This window comes from Malaclemys terrapin, chromosome 14, assembly GCF_027887155.1.
Source record: "Malaclemys terrapin pileata isolate rMalTer1 chromosome 14, rMalTer1.hap1, whole genome shotgun sequence".
Taxonomy (NCBI): Eukaryota; Metazoa; Chordata; order Testudines; family Emydidae; genus Malaclemys; species Malaclemys terrapin.
Window position 1 is genome coordinate 37,708,780 of NC_071518.1, and position 14,710 is coordinate 37,723,489.

At 45.3% G+C, this 14,710-nt stretch overlaps 1 protein-coding gene across 1 annotated transcript in view; it reads right to left on the minus strand.

Annotated features, from left to right (window-relative positions):
* The window catches only part of CSNK2A2 (casein kinase 2 alpha 2), a 42,198-nt gene that overhangs the window by 13,844 nt on the left and 13,644 nt on the right, over positions 1-14,710 (minus strand). Inside the window, exons 3-5 of the mRNA XM_054048879.1 lie at positions 11,697-11,798; positions 10,642-10,692; positions 1,761-1,820 (exon numbers count right to left, since the gene is read on the minus strand). Coding sequence (XP_053904854.1) covers positions 1,761-1,820; positions 10,642-10,692; positions 11,697-11,798 — 213 coding nt within the window. The remainder of the gene's footprint in view (positions 1-1,760; positions 1,821-10,641; positions 10,693-11,696; positions 11,799-14,710) is intronic.

Below are 14,710 nucleotides of genomic sequence, written 5' to 3' on the forward strand. Positions count from 1 at the left end.
AGCCTCCAGAATTTGCTTGGATCTACCAATAATTTCTAAACCAAGATCACACAGGTGCAAGGCGCATAATGACTTGAACACTAGGGAAGGAATGACGACGTGGTTCAAAGAACAAGGCAGGAAACACAAGCAGAGAGTGCACAGACCCGAGTTCTATTCTCAGCTTGAGGACCCTGGACTAGCTGTGTCTCTGTGCAGCTGTTCTCCGTGTATTAAGTGAGGAGTATGCAGCTTCTCTACCTCTAAGAGATGGCGGAGCTAAATCTATCAAGGTTTGTCAAGTGCTCGGAGATCCTCACATGGAAGACACTAAAAGAGGCCAACGCATTCTCTACCTTCTCTGTGTTTGTGAGGCTGAATTCCTTATGCCGTTTGTCTAACCTGCCCTGTTCCTCTCCCTCATTTCAATAAAAATAGAAGAGCCTGGAGCTTCACAGCATGCCTTGAATTCAATCAGAAGGGGATTTCCCTCCCAGACAGACACAATCATTCCCTGAAAGGACTGGGAACACGGACGGGTAGCCACAGCTTGGGCTGGCTAGGAGATCTATCCCAAGTGGTTATCTTGAGTCACTGACTCCTGGAGTGGACACTCCAAGGCTCGGGCAGTCTTCTCTGACACTTCCAGACCCAAAGCCAGCCCAAAAGGCCTGCAAATGGCAGTTTTAATCATCCAGTTGCCCTGCCGGGAACCAAGACAGACAACAGCGGCTGCCTTGGCAGAGATTCAACACGATAGTGCCCAGAGCACAGCTTTGAGAACGGAAGTGCTCTGCTAGCTCCTTCACACTGAAGCTTGAGATCCCATAGAGACGGTTCAGCAGATCTCAAAACCTGCCACGTGGTGGTACAGCAGCCTCTCCAGAGAAGGAGTGGGGCAGTCTAATGAAACCAAAAGAGCACAAGGGCACACACTGCTCACTTGAGGATGGCATTCATCCCTTTTCTTCCCTCTCTATCATTTGAAAGAAAAACCAGCCAAATAGAAACTTACAGTAAGGCACCTAAGTCGGGTCTCAAAGGGCCTTAGTGACCCTAACAGATGTAAGTCAAATACCAGCAGAGCCATGGGGGTCTAAAGCCTCAGCCCCACCGACAGAAAACACTTGGGGCTTTGAAAGATTTCAAAGCATTTAACCAGCCAGCTTGTTTCTGACCCACAGGCTCATTCAGGGGAAGGAAGATTTGAAGCCACCTACCTCCCACCCAACTCCCTAATTGCCCTGGTGACTCTGGACAATTGGGGCTACCAAAGCAAGTTCTGTAAAAGCTCAGGAAAACGCCCCTCTTGGGCATGCGCTCAGGTTCTGCGAGATCAAGACAACACAGGGTTGGTGATCCACCCCCTCTGGCTTTGCATAATGCCAACCATGCCTAGCTCACCTTGGCTACTCCCTTCACCCCACCCACTTCCAGCGCTTTGTCCCTGGTGCTTTACTCTCCACTTACCTACACAGTCACTACTGATAGGGAACTCCTTTCTGGAAAAAGACCAGATACCGACAGTATAAAAGACAACTAAAGAGCCCCAGTTCAGTTCTGAACCTCCCACATTCTTCTCTCCTCCACGGAGGCTGGTTGGTTTGATCTTCTCACGGCAACCCTCCCAAATGGGATCTTATGTGACAACAATTCTGCATCAACTACCAGAGAGGGAACAAGCCGATGAGTCAATTTGCCAGAGGGCTGCTCCAGGAATTCTGCCATTGCCTCAGAGACCTTCATTCCCCCAGCCCAGACTCTTCATGACCATCACTCACCTTGAGCAGCTCATACATATAAAACCGAATATCAAAGTCTGTCAGGATCTGGTACAGTTGCTGAAACAGATTGTGGGAGAGAAAGAGAAGGAAAAAATAAATATTCAGATCTTGATTGTTTTAGTCTAAAACTGCACCTCTTAGTTCCTAACCCCCACGTCTTCAAGTACTGAAGCCACTCTGCATCCTTTTCTAACGCCGGGAGCCAGGGCCTGAACTCAACGGGTGTGCCAGGTATCAGCGTAGGGTTACATTAGTTAACAGGATATGGACATGGAGATGAGGACACAGATTCGGCAGTGGGGAATGTCGGCATCCTACAGACCCGTCATTGCCCCTTTGCTTCCCCTAGACTGGATGATCCCCTGCAATATCAGACAGCAGCTGCTTAGGAGAATATTAGCGTTCACATTTCCGCTGCGTATCGAGACTCTCTACACTAATCAAGAAGGCTAGAGTGACAGCTGCTGCAAAGGGACAGAGAGAGTAACATGGAAGGGAAAAGTAGTTCAGAGACCTCATCGCAAGGTGGGAAAGAGATCACAGTATTGAGTCCATTACTGGCAGTGTAAGCGATCTACACAATCTCACTCTCTCCTATTGGGATTAGTAATCACTGCTACTGGAAAGCAGCAGGGGAAGCATTTAAGACCCAGGGTGCACTTTAAAGCACAACTCATCAGCAATACCACTAATATCTTTGTCACCCAGTCACGCCCAGCGTGGGCCTCCCCTTGGGTCCTGATTTAGCATTTCACTTTATATCCATCACCGGCACCTTCCTCAGCCCGACCTGGTTTCACTGCTCTTACCCCATGGGGTGAGCTCTTCCCTCCTTCCCAAGAGGCCCAGCATGGCGCTAGGAAGCAGCAGCTATGCGAAGCATGACATGCACATTGAGTTTTATAGAAAACAGCAGGACTGAACCTTTTTTCCTTTTTAATAAACAAGCGTCTCCTCAAAGCCCAGTCAAATTGTTTGATTTCATTAACTTCAAAGCCAGCTGCTGGCTCAGGGCATTGCCTGGTAGTTTCAAGAAAACCCCACCGTGGCGATTTGAAATTCACATTCCAAGAAACTAGAGCTGATCCTGAATTCTCTTCAGCTCTGGAGCGGTGTCCGGTTAAACGCTGAAGAGTGATGTAAACAAGTCACCGCCTATGCCCAAGGCGCCCTCAGCAACACACCTGAACAGCCCAGCCTTCACCATCCCTGCTCCAATAAGCTGCCTATTCATCCAGCAATGTACAAAGAACATTTACAAGCCCAGGAACTGTTTAGTGCCTCTTGGGGTGCAAACTCAATTCGATTTTCATGAGCCAGGGTGATCTTAACATCCAAGCGCAACTCGGTGAAGCAGGCACAAGTCAGCAAGGACGAGACAAAGATACAGCAATAAGCTACAACAGGCTGTCTGCTGGCTACTGGGGCTCACCGGAGAACCTTCTGCTCTCCTCCAGCACACCAGCAGCCCTCTTATGCGTGCCCTGGAGCAGATTAGTGCTAGTGGAGCACAGCTCTTTCATCTGAACATTTCTTTAGTTTTCAAACAAGCCATTTTGAAAACTAAAGAAATGTTTTTGGGGTTTATGAAATTAATCTGTCCACGAAGGACAGACAATCATCTTCACAAACATAGCACCTTTCCGCTGTAGATTTGAGACAGCTGGGACAGATTATTGTTCCCATTTTACAGATGGAAAATGAGAGACTGAGGCCCATATCCTCAAAAATACTTAGGCAACTAACTCCTGTGCCTCCCCAAACAGCCTGGCCCCCGCCCCCTATCTGCCCCCCTCAGAATCCCCAACCCTCCCTGCTCCTTGGCCCCGACCCCCCCTTCCCACGATCCCCCGCCCCTAGCAGCCCCCCTGGGACCCCACCCTCTAGCCAACCCCCCGCTCCCTGTCCCTGACTGCCCCAACACCTATCCACACCCCTGCCCCCTGACAGGCCCCCCAGGACTCCCATGCTTATCCAACCGCCCCCTGCTCCCTGACTGCCCCCTGGGACCCTCTGCCCCTTATCAACCCCCCCGCTCCCCGCCCCCTTACCATGCCACTCAGAGCGCCAGGACTGGCAACCGCGCCGCCCGGCCAGAGCCAGCTGCACTGCCCGGCAGGAGCTCACAGCCCCGCCGCCCAGAGCACTGGCAGCACAGCAAGCTGAGGCTGGGGGGGACAGCAGGGGAGGGGCCAGGGGCTAGCCTCCTCGGCCGGGAGCTCAAGGGGCGGGCAGGACAGTCCCGTGGGCCGGATGTGGCCCGCGGGCCGTAGTTTGCCCACCTCTGGGATAGAACCAAGTGCTCTCATTCCTTAGTCCCATGTCGGGCTGCCTTCTCCCAAGAGCCTGACAAAGGTATTCTAACTATTATCCCCTCCCAGCACCATTCCCCTCAAGCGAGGCTGCCTTTTCAGCTGAAGTTTGTTGCCTAACAGCCTCTTTCAACACACTTCCTTGTACAAACGGAATATGAAATACAGAACAGTTCCCTACGTCTTCACAAGAGAAAGTCAGAGAAGTTGCTGGAGGTGCTCACGCTACTGCTGAATGGACGGCTTGGCACAAGGGTGGAATGGGGCATTTTAAAACTCTCTTCCTCAGCCTTCCTCTCTAGCTGCCTTGTACCATTTTACGCCCACTGATTGTTTCTACCACCCTTTTAACCTGCTCAGCACGGGGCCTTTTAAAGCCAGAGCCAAGGTCTCCACAGCATGGTGCACCAATAAGAACATAGCTTTGGGAAATCTCAGTCCACGGAGAGAGAAATAAAATGAACATCCTCCCAGCAGGGTTCCAGACTCTCTTTATTTAAAGCTATTTACAGAGCCCTGGCAGGTCCCTTCATCACCAAGTTCTCGCCAGAGTTCCGTTCTCGCGCTCTGTTCTCAGTGTGGTTTTAGTCTGAAGGGTGACAAACATCACTGTGAGGCTCTGTATCTCGATGATTTCTGTTAACATCTGCTCGGTTAACTGCCAGCCCAATCAAACTGAACCTGGGCTCTGCTCTGCCAGTCAAACTGGTCTCTTTCCTTCTCGTGCATCAGCACCAACAACAAAGGCTCCACAGGCCAATCAGGCCTTCAGAAGCACCTGTACAGGCCTCAAGGGCTTTCAGTGGGTTTGTACAGATGGAATTGATTGCCGTTGAACAATTCTATTGATGCCCAAGAAGGAACCAGCAGGGCTAAGAGGAATTAACCAGTAAACACTTTTTCTCACTACAGTGAGCTAGTCTGCCTGCCTACGCAGGGGGCACAGATTTCGGGAACAAGGCACTGTTTTTTTTATGACTTTTCAACATAGTACTGCATTTAAGGGGTGCTGCTTGGAGGTGTAAAGCATTCAAATGGGATCACTTGAAAACCATTTGCCTGTTGGCTGCCGGTGTTTATAGCTAAGCTAAGCAACAGTTTTATTTCATGCCTTTATATCCCATGTATGTGTTGCAAATGTAGTGGGAAAGTATATTTATCCTCAATATGCAGAAGTTTGGGTGGGAAGGTGCAGGGAAGCGGTCACTCAAGAGGTGAAAAATAGAACTAAAGGGAATCCCAGGACACTGGACTCCTAGCAGCCTGCCTGCATCACCCAATACACAGAGAAAGAGGACGGACCAGCTATCCCATCCTCATATTCTAGGATCTCCTCCATCCTGGGTAGAGATGTAATCCAATTGCTCCAAAAGTTATCTGGATAAAGCTCCTTCCCTTTCTTCTACTCTGCCCCATACAGCCTGGACCTCCCTTCCTGATCTGCTGTGCACCTCTGCCATTTCTTCCTCTCAAACACCTCTTCTAAACAGCCTGTCAACTCTACTCCTGCCTTTCAAAGTGGGAGCTGCTAAAAATAAGATAGCACAACCTGTGCAGTGCTGCTCGAAAGAGACTCCATCTTTCTCTTCGAGGCAGGAGCCATTATCTTGCAGACCTACGAGTACCACACATTTCTGGTACTATGCAAATATGCATCATTTGAAGGTTGTTGGGGGAGAAAGTAGGCGTTTGGGACAGGGGCAGCTCCAGGCACCAGCGCAGCAAGCACGTGCCTCGGGCGGCAAGCCGTGGGGGGGGCGGCCTGCCTGCCGGTCGCCGTGAGGGCGGCAGTCAGGCTGCCTTCGGCAGCATGCCTGCGGCAGGTCCACTAGTCCTGCGGTTTCGGCGGCAATTCAGCAGTGGGTACACCGAAGGCGCGGGACTGGCAGACCTCCTACAGGCATGCTGCCGACTCCGCGATCCCAGTGGACCTCCCGCAGGTGTGCCGCTGAAAGCCGCCTGACTGCTGTGCTTGGGACGGCAAAATACATAGAGCCGCCCCTGGTTTGGGAGCATGGAGACATGTCAGCTGTTTTAACTTCCAGTTGGAAACAGAAAGACAATGGGCACTTTGTGCCTCTACCTAATGACCATTTGCCTGACTTTCATTTTGTCTGAAGTAACAATTTAAGGCAATCATTTGTGGATAGCTTGTGACCTCAAAGATAACCATAAGTATAAACAAAATTTAAGAGAAATGTTGGTCACTCATTAAGACTCAAGTAGAGACATTCTGTTTCACGTGAGAAAATAATTTAAGTATGATTTTTCAAACTCTGGCTCATCAAGCCCGTAGATATACAATTAAGCAGTTTAAGATTATAATTTGACCAATTTAAAAGGTAAGGTATTCATCTACTTAAGGTATTTCTAGGGCCACCTATCACCACAGAATCCAAATATCATTTTAAAATATTTAAATTCCTTTGATTCTAAAGTTTGAGAGTCCCTAAATCTGGGAACTCCAGTAGCTTTTCTTTAGGTCGGACCTACAATGTTTTAGGCTCCACTCTTGCAAAGACAGACCATAAGGCAGCTAAGGGAGTCCAAGCAGCACTATTCTCAGGGTTATGCAGATACCACTGGCAATGCTTGTGCTCCAAAGAAAGTGACATTAACCAAGTAGCGTAACAAGCAATTAACATTAAGCAAAAATGTAATTTTGCTGAAAGCACAAGGGAAAGCATTTGCCAGAAAAGAAGATCAATAAGGACATTTTCTAGCTTCAAAGAGGATATTACAAATGAGAGAGAGAAAGATAAAAATGTAATACTGTCAAGTATCTGGCAGTGGCCCATCATAGTCAAAACAGTCACTTGGAACCAGCTTGAGAACCCTCCGCTCATGCTCTGACTATTTTTTCTGAGACACACACACAAGGTTGTCACACCGCCATTGGGTGTACAAGTAATTATAGTGATCACAAGTTCAAGCATTTAGCATATGGACCAACGCCACCAAAATGAATAAGAGGACAATTCCCTATCACTTGAATTAGAAACATGGAGCACTGAAAGAAAGAAGGAAAAAACTGAAACAAGTTGGAAAGCTTCCAGTTTAAGTCTCCAGACATCTTATTAATAGGGTTCAAGGAGAGCCAGTGAGAACTGACATGAGGATTATTGGACCTGTTTTCACTCAGCCCTCCAAGCACGTCGCTCCTGTCTTAATAGAGAGAAAGAGATGCTGGGGCTTTATTTTAAAATGAGAGATCCTCTTGTGCGTTTTTGCATGTGCATTGGCTAGATAGGCATTCAGTCATCTGTGCATGTAAATACATGAACCTGAAAACTCAAAAAATGCAGGTCCTAAACAAGGCTACGGAGGTTTAAGTTATAAATCTACTCTTTCCTAGTCAGGCTGAATGTCTCATGATGTAGACAGGATTTTCATATTTTCAGTTTCAAGCAAAGTTTTCCAGTTCTGTCTCATATCAATCAGCAGAAGTCAGACAGTAAAATAAAGAATCTTTAAAACTTGAACTCATATTTGCGTCTTGATGAACCTCAAGACTCAGGCTTTTATATTTACTTTGTAATGATTCATTTTAAAACCATTTAATTTCTTCTGATGCAATGGCCACAACTCAGCAATGCAACTTCTGACGTCCTGTTCAGATATGAACAACATGGGTAACAATGCACAACTTAGCTTGCAATCACTGGGGAAAATAAAGCAAGCAACTATTCCTGTTGTTGGTGGGAATGACAGTTTGCTAGGAATGTGGCACACAATCCATACCAAACCATCAAGAGAGACCATTTAACTCCCCTGTTACTGTATCCTCTGACCATAATACCCAGATATCTTCATGTTTAGAACAGTATTTAGGAGACAGCATTATCTGGTAAGAACTGGGTAGGTTTTCATAGAATCATAGAACTGGAAGAGATCTCAAGAGGTCATCTAGTCCAGTGCCCTGCACTCAAGGCAGGACTAAGTATTATCTAGACCATCCCTGATGTGTGTTTGTCTCGAGTTGTTAAATCTAATATCTCCCCCCATGCTATACCAGCTGGGGAAGTGAGAATCAAATCACTGACTTGGAAATATGCCCTGCTTTGGATTTTTGTGTGGAGACATTATTAGGCACACGTGGCTTTTCGGGATAGCAAGAAGGGATCCTTGTTCAAAACAATTTGATTTGCTACCCTAGGGCTTGGCTTTATCTCATGCTGTTTGTTAAAAAGTGTAAATGAAGTGTAATGAGTACTTCAAAAGATTTTCAGCCATCAACCGAAATGGCTATGTCCTGGGGGCCAAATGCCTAAAGGCAGCATGCTTGGTGTGTACAGAAGTCCATAGTTCAGAACAGTACACACTGTTTGCACAATCCAGCTGATTCAAATTAAACCCAGACAAATCAAGTTTCAGAGTAGCAGCCGTGTTAGTCTGTATCTGCAAAAAGAAGAACAGGAGTACTTGTGGCACCTTAGAGACTAACAAATTTATTAGAGCATAAGCTTTCGTGGACTACAGCCCACTTCTTCGGATGCATATAGAATGGAACATATATTGAGGAGATATATATACACACATACAGAGAGCATAAACAGGTGGGAGTTGTCTTACCAACTCTGAGAGGCCAATTAATTAAGAGAAAAAAAATTTTTTTTGAAGTGATAATCAAGATAGCCCAGTACAGACAGTTTGATAAGAAGTGTGAGAATACTTACAAGGGGAGATAGATTCAATGTTTGTAATGGCTCAGCCACTCCCAGTCCTTATTCAAACCGGAGTTGATTGTGTCATTTTAATTAGCCCAGAAAGGTTGCTGCATAACACTGCCCTTGTTGCCATTTACTTTAATGGGGCAATGCTCACTCCCCCTCAAACACTCGCAGGACAGATGCTCTTGCACGTTACTATATACTGGTCTCTCTGCTAAATCCCTACACAGCGTAAATAATGTCCAAAATGCTGCAGCCAGATTAACTACGTGCACTGGCTGTGGTCAGCACATTACAGTAGCACTTGACTCACTACACTGCCTCCTGTGTGATGGAAGCCATGCATGCAATCTTGAACCGCAAGGCTTAGAGGACTTGCAGGTCTTTCACATGGCCAATATACTGCTTCCTTATTCCTTTCAGCAAGTTTTCAGTGACTGAGGCCAAAGTTGATAGTAGCCCCATCTTGAGGGATAGGGTTTCCAAGGTTGGGTATTAACCTTCTTGGTAACCCATAGGTTTGCAATGCGATGTGTGGAACACAGGGAACACTTATTCTCTAAGCTCTGAACTCAGGGGGTTTCTTCTTTTTACTTCCTCTCCTCCTTTTCCTCATATTCTAGCAACTCCACCTCTGAGAGGCCTGGAATTTGAACTCTTTTGGGACCATCCTGGAGTGCAGAGAAATTCACTAGAGAGCAAAGGGATGCAATGTAATAACCTTGGGACCAAAGGTGTCGAAGCACCTAAAGATACAGAGGTGCCTAGGTGCTTAAATCCCATTGATTTAAATGAGAGCTCACTAGGTGCCTATCTGTATCTTTAGGCACCTAAATACCTTTAAAAATCTGCTGACCGGGGAGTGAAGGACCAAGTTCTGCTCCTCTCCATAATAGCAAATAGTACCGGCAACAGCTAGTGAGATTCTTTGTACATTTCTTGAGTACTTTGAGTCCTAAATCCTAAGAAGCGAGCATCTCCTAACAGTTCACACACTCAGTCACGTTATTCGACATCACAGGACAGTATTTTCCTACATATGGAGTAAGAAAACGGCTCGGAGACAGTGGGGTGCTAACTGACGGCTGTTAGAATTAATTATGAATGACTTGCTAAAAGGCCATCTCGCAGAGTTAATAACTTATAATACAAGGCGGGATAACCTGGAGCAAGGAGGGATAACCACACCTACTTCAGAAAGGTACTAACTACACAGATTAGCTCATTTCCCCCAGCCAGAAACTGTTACAGTAGCAAATATGCTCACTGATGGACCAACTTAGAGAGGTTCACCAGAGGAAAGAGAAATATTCCACTCAGCTCCCCAACTAACACAAAGGAAGAAAATATACAGCAGTCTGGAAAAAAGCTTTACATCTCCTCCAACATAGGCCATGTCACACCTTGGCTATGATCTTTCCAAGTGAGAACACTCACTCTCAGACCTTAAGTCACGACTCTACACACCAGCTCCGCAGAATTTCTATGCAAATCAATGCCACCATCTCCATCAACAGCCCTGCCATAAATAGAGTATGATAGCAGAGGGATTAACTTAGATTTAAAATACAGCACAGCAGCAGTTGCTATGTTGAGAGAGGGTAACTAGGAAATGCAATAAACTCTCCCATTTTCCTGTATCCTTGGAACTCACACCTCAAAGTCACAAGGAGGGACAGCTGGGCAGTTTCGAGTTTTATTTCTCAGAGCCGTACTCGATCTGTGTTGGCTGAAGTTACAAGGGAAGGTGGTGTATAGACCAAATCCATTATTTCCCCCACTGTTGTCAACAGCAACTTGGCTTTTCAAAGGGTCTCCAGTAAACCTGGTGTATGGCAAATTTAGAGGACCTTGAGACCTCCCACCTCCCCCACTTTGGTACAGAGACAAACTCACCTTAAAATCTGTATTATTGATGTACTCAAACACCAAAGCTGGGGTCTTTGACTGCAAGAGAGAAAGGTGAATGGTTTAGCCATCTTCCTGCAAGAACAGTACCTTCTGCCCTTTCTGAGCCCCGTAATTCTGACTGACAAAAAACACACTTGCATTTACTTTCCGGCCCCAAGCTTTTGCCCACTGTTGTGCCCCACACAACAGGGTAGGAACACTCTGCTACCAAAGTGTGCTGGAACAAATGCTCATTACCCACACAGCTAGCATCAGCTAGGCATTTCCCACCATGCTTTTCCCCTCCAGTTGGTCAATCACAGATAGCATAAGATGTTAGTGCACAGCAAGGTGAAATGTATCGCCTCACAGCTGAGCTGGTAAATGAAATTGTATCATTCTCTTGCTAATACTTAGAACTTGCTAATCGTTTTCTCTTGTAGTTGTCAATAAACTAGAAGATCATGTGACCCAGCCCAACAACCCCTTCCCTTATCCCCCAACCAACAAAGAAATCGTCCTGGGAAAGGGGCAAACATAGCAGCTAAATAACAAACCAGACCAAACAAGAGAAATATTATTTAGGAAGTAAGGAAGAGGAAATAAGCAATAAGCTGTTAGGTAGGAAGACAACAAGATGTAACCAAGTGGGAGGATGAGCACCTGCTATCAATTCACCTGGACAAATCTTACCATTGTTTAAGCCACAAGTGGCCATGACGCAGAGATGGCATATGCATGCGTGCGTGCGTGCGCGTGTGGAGTCACAAAGCTTCCCCCCCCGCGAGGCATCATTAGATACCGAAAGTGAATCAAGGATTTTGGGGTACAGGGAAGATTACCAAATCATCCAAACCAAAGTATTCTCAAAAGAACCTAAAAACCCAACACGGCTCTTCAGTGAAGGAAGATGTAAACAGGAAGATGAAAACTAAGGTGACAAGACAACCAGAGAGAAACAGGAGTTTTGCACTTGAAACATGTATTTCCATCAATTACCCTACAGATTACAGCTCAAGACAAGCCCAGCACTAGATACCTCAGGACATACTGATACCTACCACTGGATCCTTGACAGTGTCAATCAGCTTAATGATGTTGGTGCCACCTCGCAGATTCTCCAGAATCTTAACCTCTCGTTTTATCTTCTTTTTCTTCACTGGCTTAAATACACAAAAGTGATTAGAAGTGAGACCCTTTCAGAAGATACCACCAGTTCTCATCCAGTGATTTATACTGGACTGAACTACTTCCCGCCTCGTGGGGGGGGGCGAATGAGAACACTCCTAGCCACAAGGCGGCGGCAGTTTTCAGAAAGGGCCGATACAGGGCAGACAGGCGTCTCAAACAGTATATTCCCTCTTGTCAGGATGGGTTACTTTTCCGTTGCATGCAATGGCAGAGCACTTTACAGACAAAACCAGCTACCCATACTGTGGTCATCACCAAGTTTAAAAGCACTTGAAAACCACCAAACACGGAAAAAGGTTACAGTTAGTTGTTATGCATTATTGCATTTAATATCATGACAAATATGGCAGATGATGTACCACAGCCTGTGTTTACTGGTTTAAACACACATGATTTTTTAGTTCCATTGCTGTGCAGTTCTTATTTCTTCTGGAAGTAACCTATCTGGAGTCATTCTTCAGTTACTTAAATTTGCTGAAATTCCAGTTATCAACATTTATGAAGCAGTTTAGACATTTAAGTGTATAATTACACACCATTTAGTCATTCAACTACCCCAGGGAATGTGAACACCCAGTAAAACTGCACCTGTTGACAAGTTATTGCTTTTATACACACTTTAAAAAAAAATTGTAAGGATATGTTGAACTGTTGTAAACTTGTCTTCAAACATACACACTCCAAAAACCTCTTTTTGGGAGCAAACTTTCTGAAGGAGGGTTCTTCTCAAATTAAAGTTTTTGTTTTTTTTTCCCACCCAGACTGATCAACTGCCCATTTCCATATAATGAGATAATTTACATAACTCAGCATAAGGGGAGTTACAGTTGTTGACTCTCTATTCCTGCCCCTGCTTGGAGGAAAGAGCAGCACAGCAAGTAAGATTTTAAGACAATGGCTATAAACAATGGTTCCTGGGCCAGGAGTGATCTGCAGACGGAGCTAGAGAGAACCACAGTGAGGTACTGAGAAGGGATTTCAGTTCCTGAAAAGCACTCTCTCCTGCTCACATATCGCTCCCTCCCAGTTTGTAGAATGAGAAACTTTAGAGACCCACCATTGTAACACTGAATTGAAAAACTTTCCTTTTTCATTCTGGCTGCCTCCTGAAGCACTGAAAGTTAAAGATCCCTGAGAGGCTTTTAAAGTCTCTAAGTGCTTTCAATTTGAAAACAAAATAGTCAGAAAAACCCCTTACTCACAGGTAGGAGCACTAACCCCCGCGTCAGATCCCGCCTATAAGAGAGAGCATATCATAAACACAAACCAACGAATTCTCAGTAAACAGACTGCTCAAAAAGCAAGAAAGCCAAAGGAAAAAAATGAAGTTTCAGTTAACAGACTCCCATTAAACCGGTTATATTTAAAATCTACATTAAGAAAACATTAAAGTAGGACTGTTAAGCACCCACAAATCAGGAAAAGAAAGTTAAGTTGCACATACCACCTTAACTCTACCTCCTTGTGAATAAACACTACTATACAGTTAGTCACAATCTCAAATTAAGTCATTTTAGGCTTTTGGAAAGATAAAATTCCATACAGTAACGAGACAAATAGTGTTCTCGTTGTGTGACTGTGTCCTGAAAACCTTAGGAAGATCTGGTCAGGTTTGCAAGATGTGCATTGAACGAGGCAAGGGATTCTATGTAGCCCTTTCGTTCAGTGTGAACCTGCAGTAAATTTTGCAGTATGTAATTAAATTTTAGATACAGGCGTGCTGCATAGCCTACCTTCAAAGAGTTAAAATATCATTCCATCTTTACTGCATGTACACAAAGAGAGAGTCAGATCTCAAAAGTCGGTCAAATCAAAACAAACCCCATTTTCACCAGAATTCTCCAAAGCCACTACCCCTCAATAAGGGCTAGTTCTCTGCCAGATTAGGTTTTGTTTTCCCTCTCCAATCATTTTAGCTTTAGAGCTGTTCTGAAAGCATTACAACTGTATTTATTTATATAATGGAGCAAGTATCTCCTCTCTCATATGCTGTCAAACACGGCTGAACCATTTTGACTCAAACTTTCCAAAACAGGTCATCTTCCAACAGACACCAAGGTTAGAAATTTTCAACTCAAAGGTGAAAGTTGCAGAAAGTTATGAACTACTGAAAACATGGGTTTACTATGGAAACAATTAAGCAAACCCTCACAGATAACAGTTACTGAGGCTCCCATAACACATGAATTGCAGCACAAGATATAATACAACCGTATAAAATTGCATCGTGCCCATCAGTTACAAGAGTCAATCGGTGCCACGGACTGTCACCACTCTCCGGTGTCCAATGGAGAGATGACAATGAGTAAGAGTCACACAGGTAACAATGAGAACTGGAACATCTGCAGCAGCAGGGGAAGGGAGCAGTCACCTGTGTGTGTCATGGACCCAGCAGGAAGAGGTTTCATTATGGGACTATAATTCTGTCCATATCAGAATGGACAGTAAACCTTCTAGCTTTGTTCCTGTGGTTTGATTATCACCTAAAGGCCAAGATGGAATTAAAGGGACATAAATCCAGTTACTGTACTGTAGTCTCAGAACTATGCACGAGTTGCTCTGTCACATACACTTCAATATCTAGGCCCAGCCAGGAAGCTGAAGAGGCATCCTTAACTTGTCAAAAGGACAAAAACGATATCGTTTGCAGTGCATTTGTAGTTGTGTTGGTCCCACGATATTAGAGACACAAGGTGGGGGAGGTAATCTCTTTGATTGGACCAACTTCTCTTGGTGAGAGAGACGAGCTTTCGAGCTACATAGAGCTCTTCTTCACCTCAAAAGCTTGTCTCGCACACTAACAGAAGTTGATCCAAAAAAAGATTATTTCAACCTCCCTGTCTTGCTCTCAAAGTGATGTCAGACAGTTAACGTCTGTATTTTA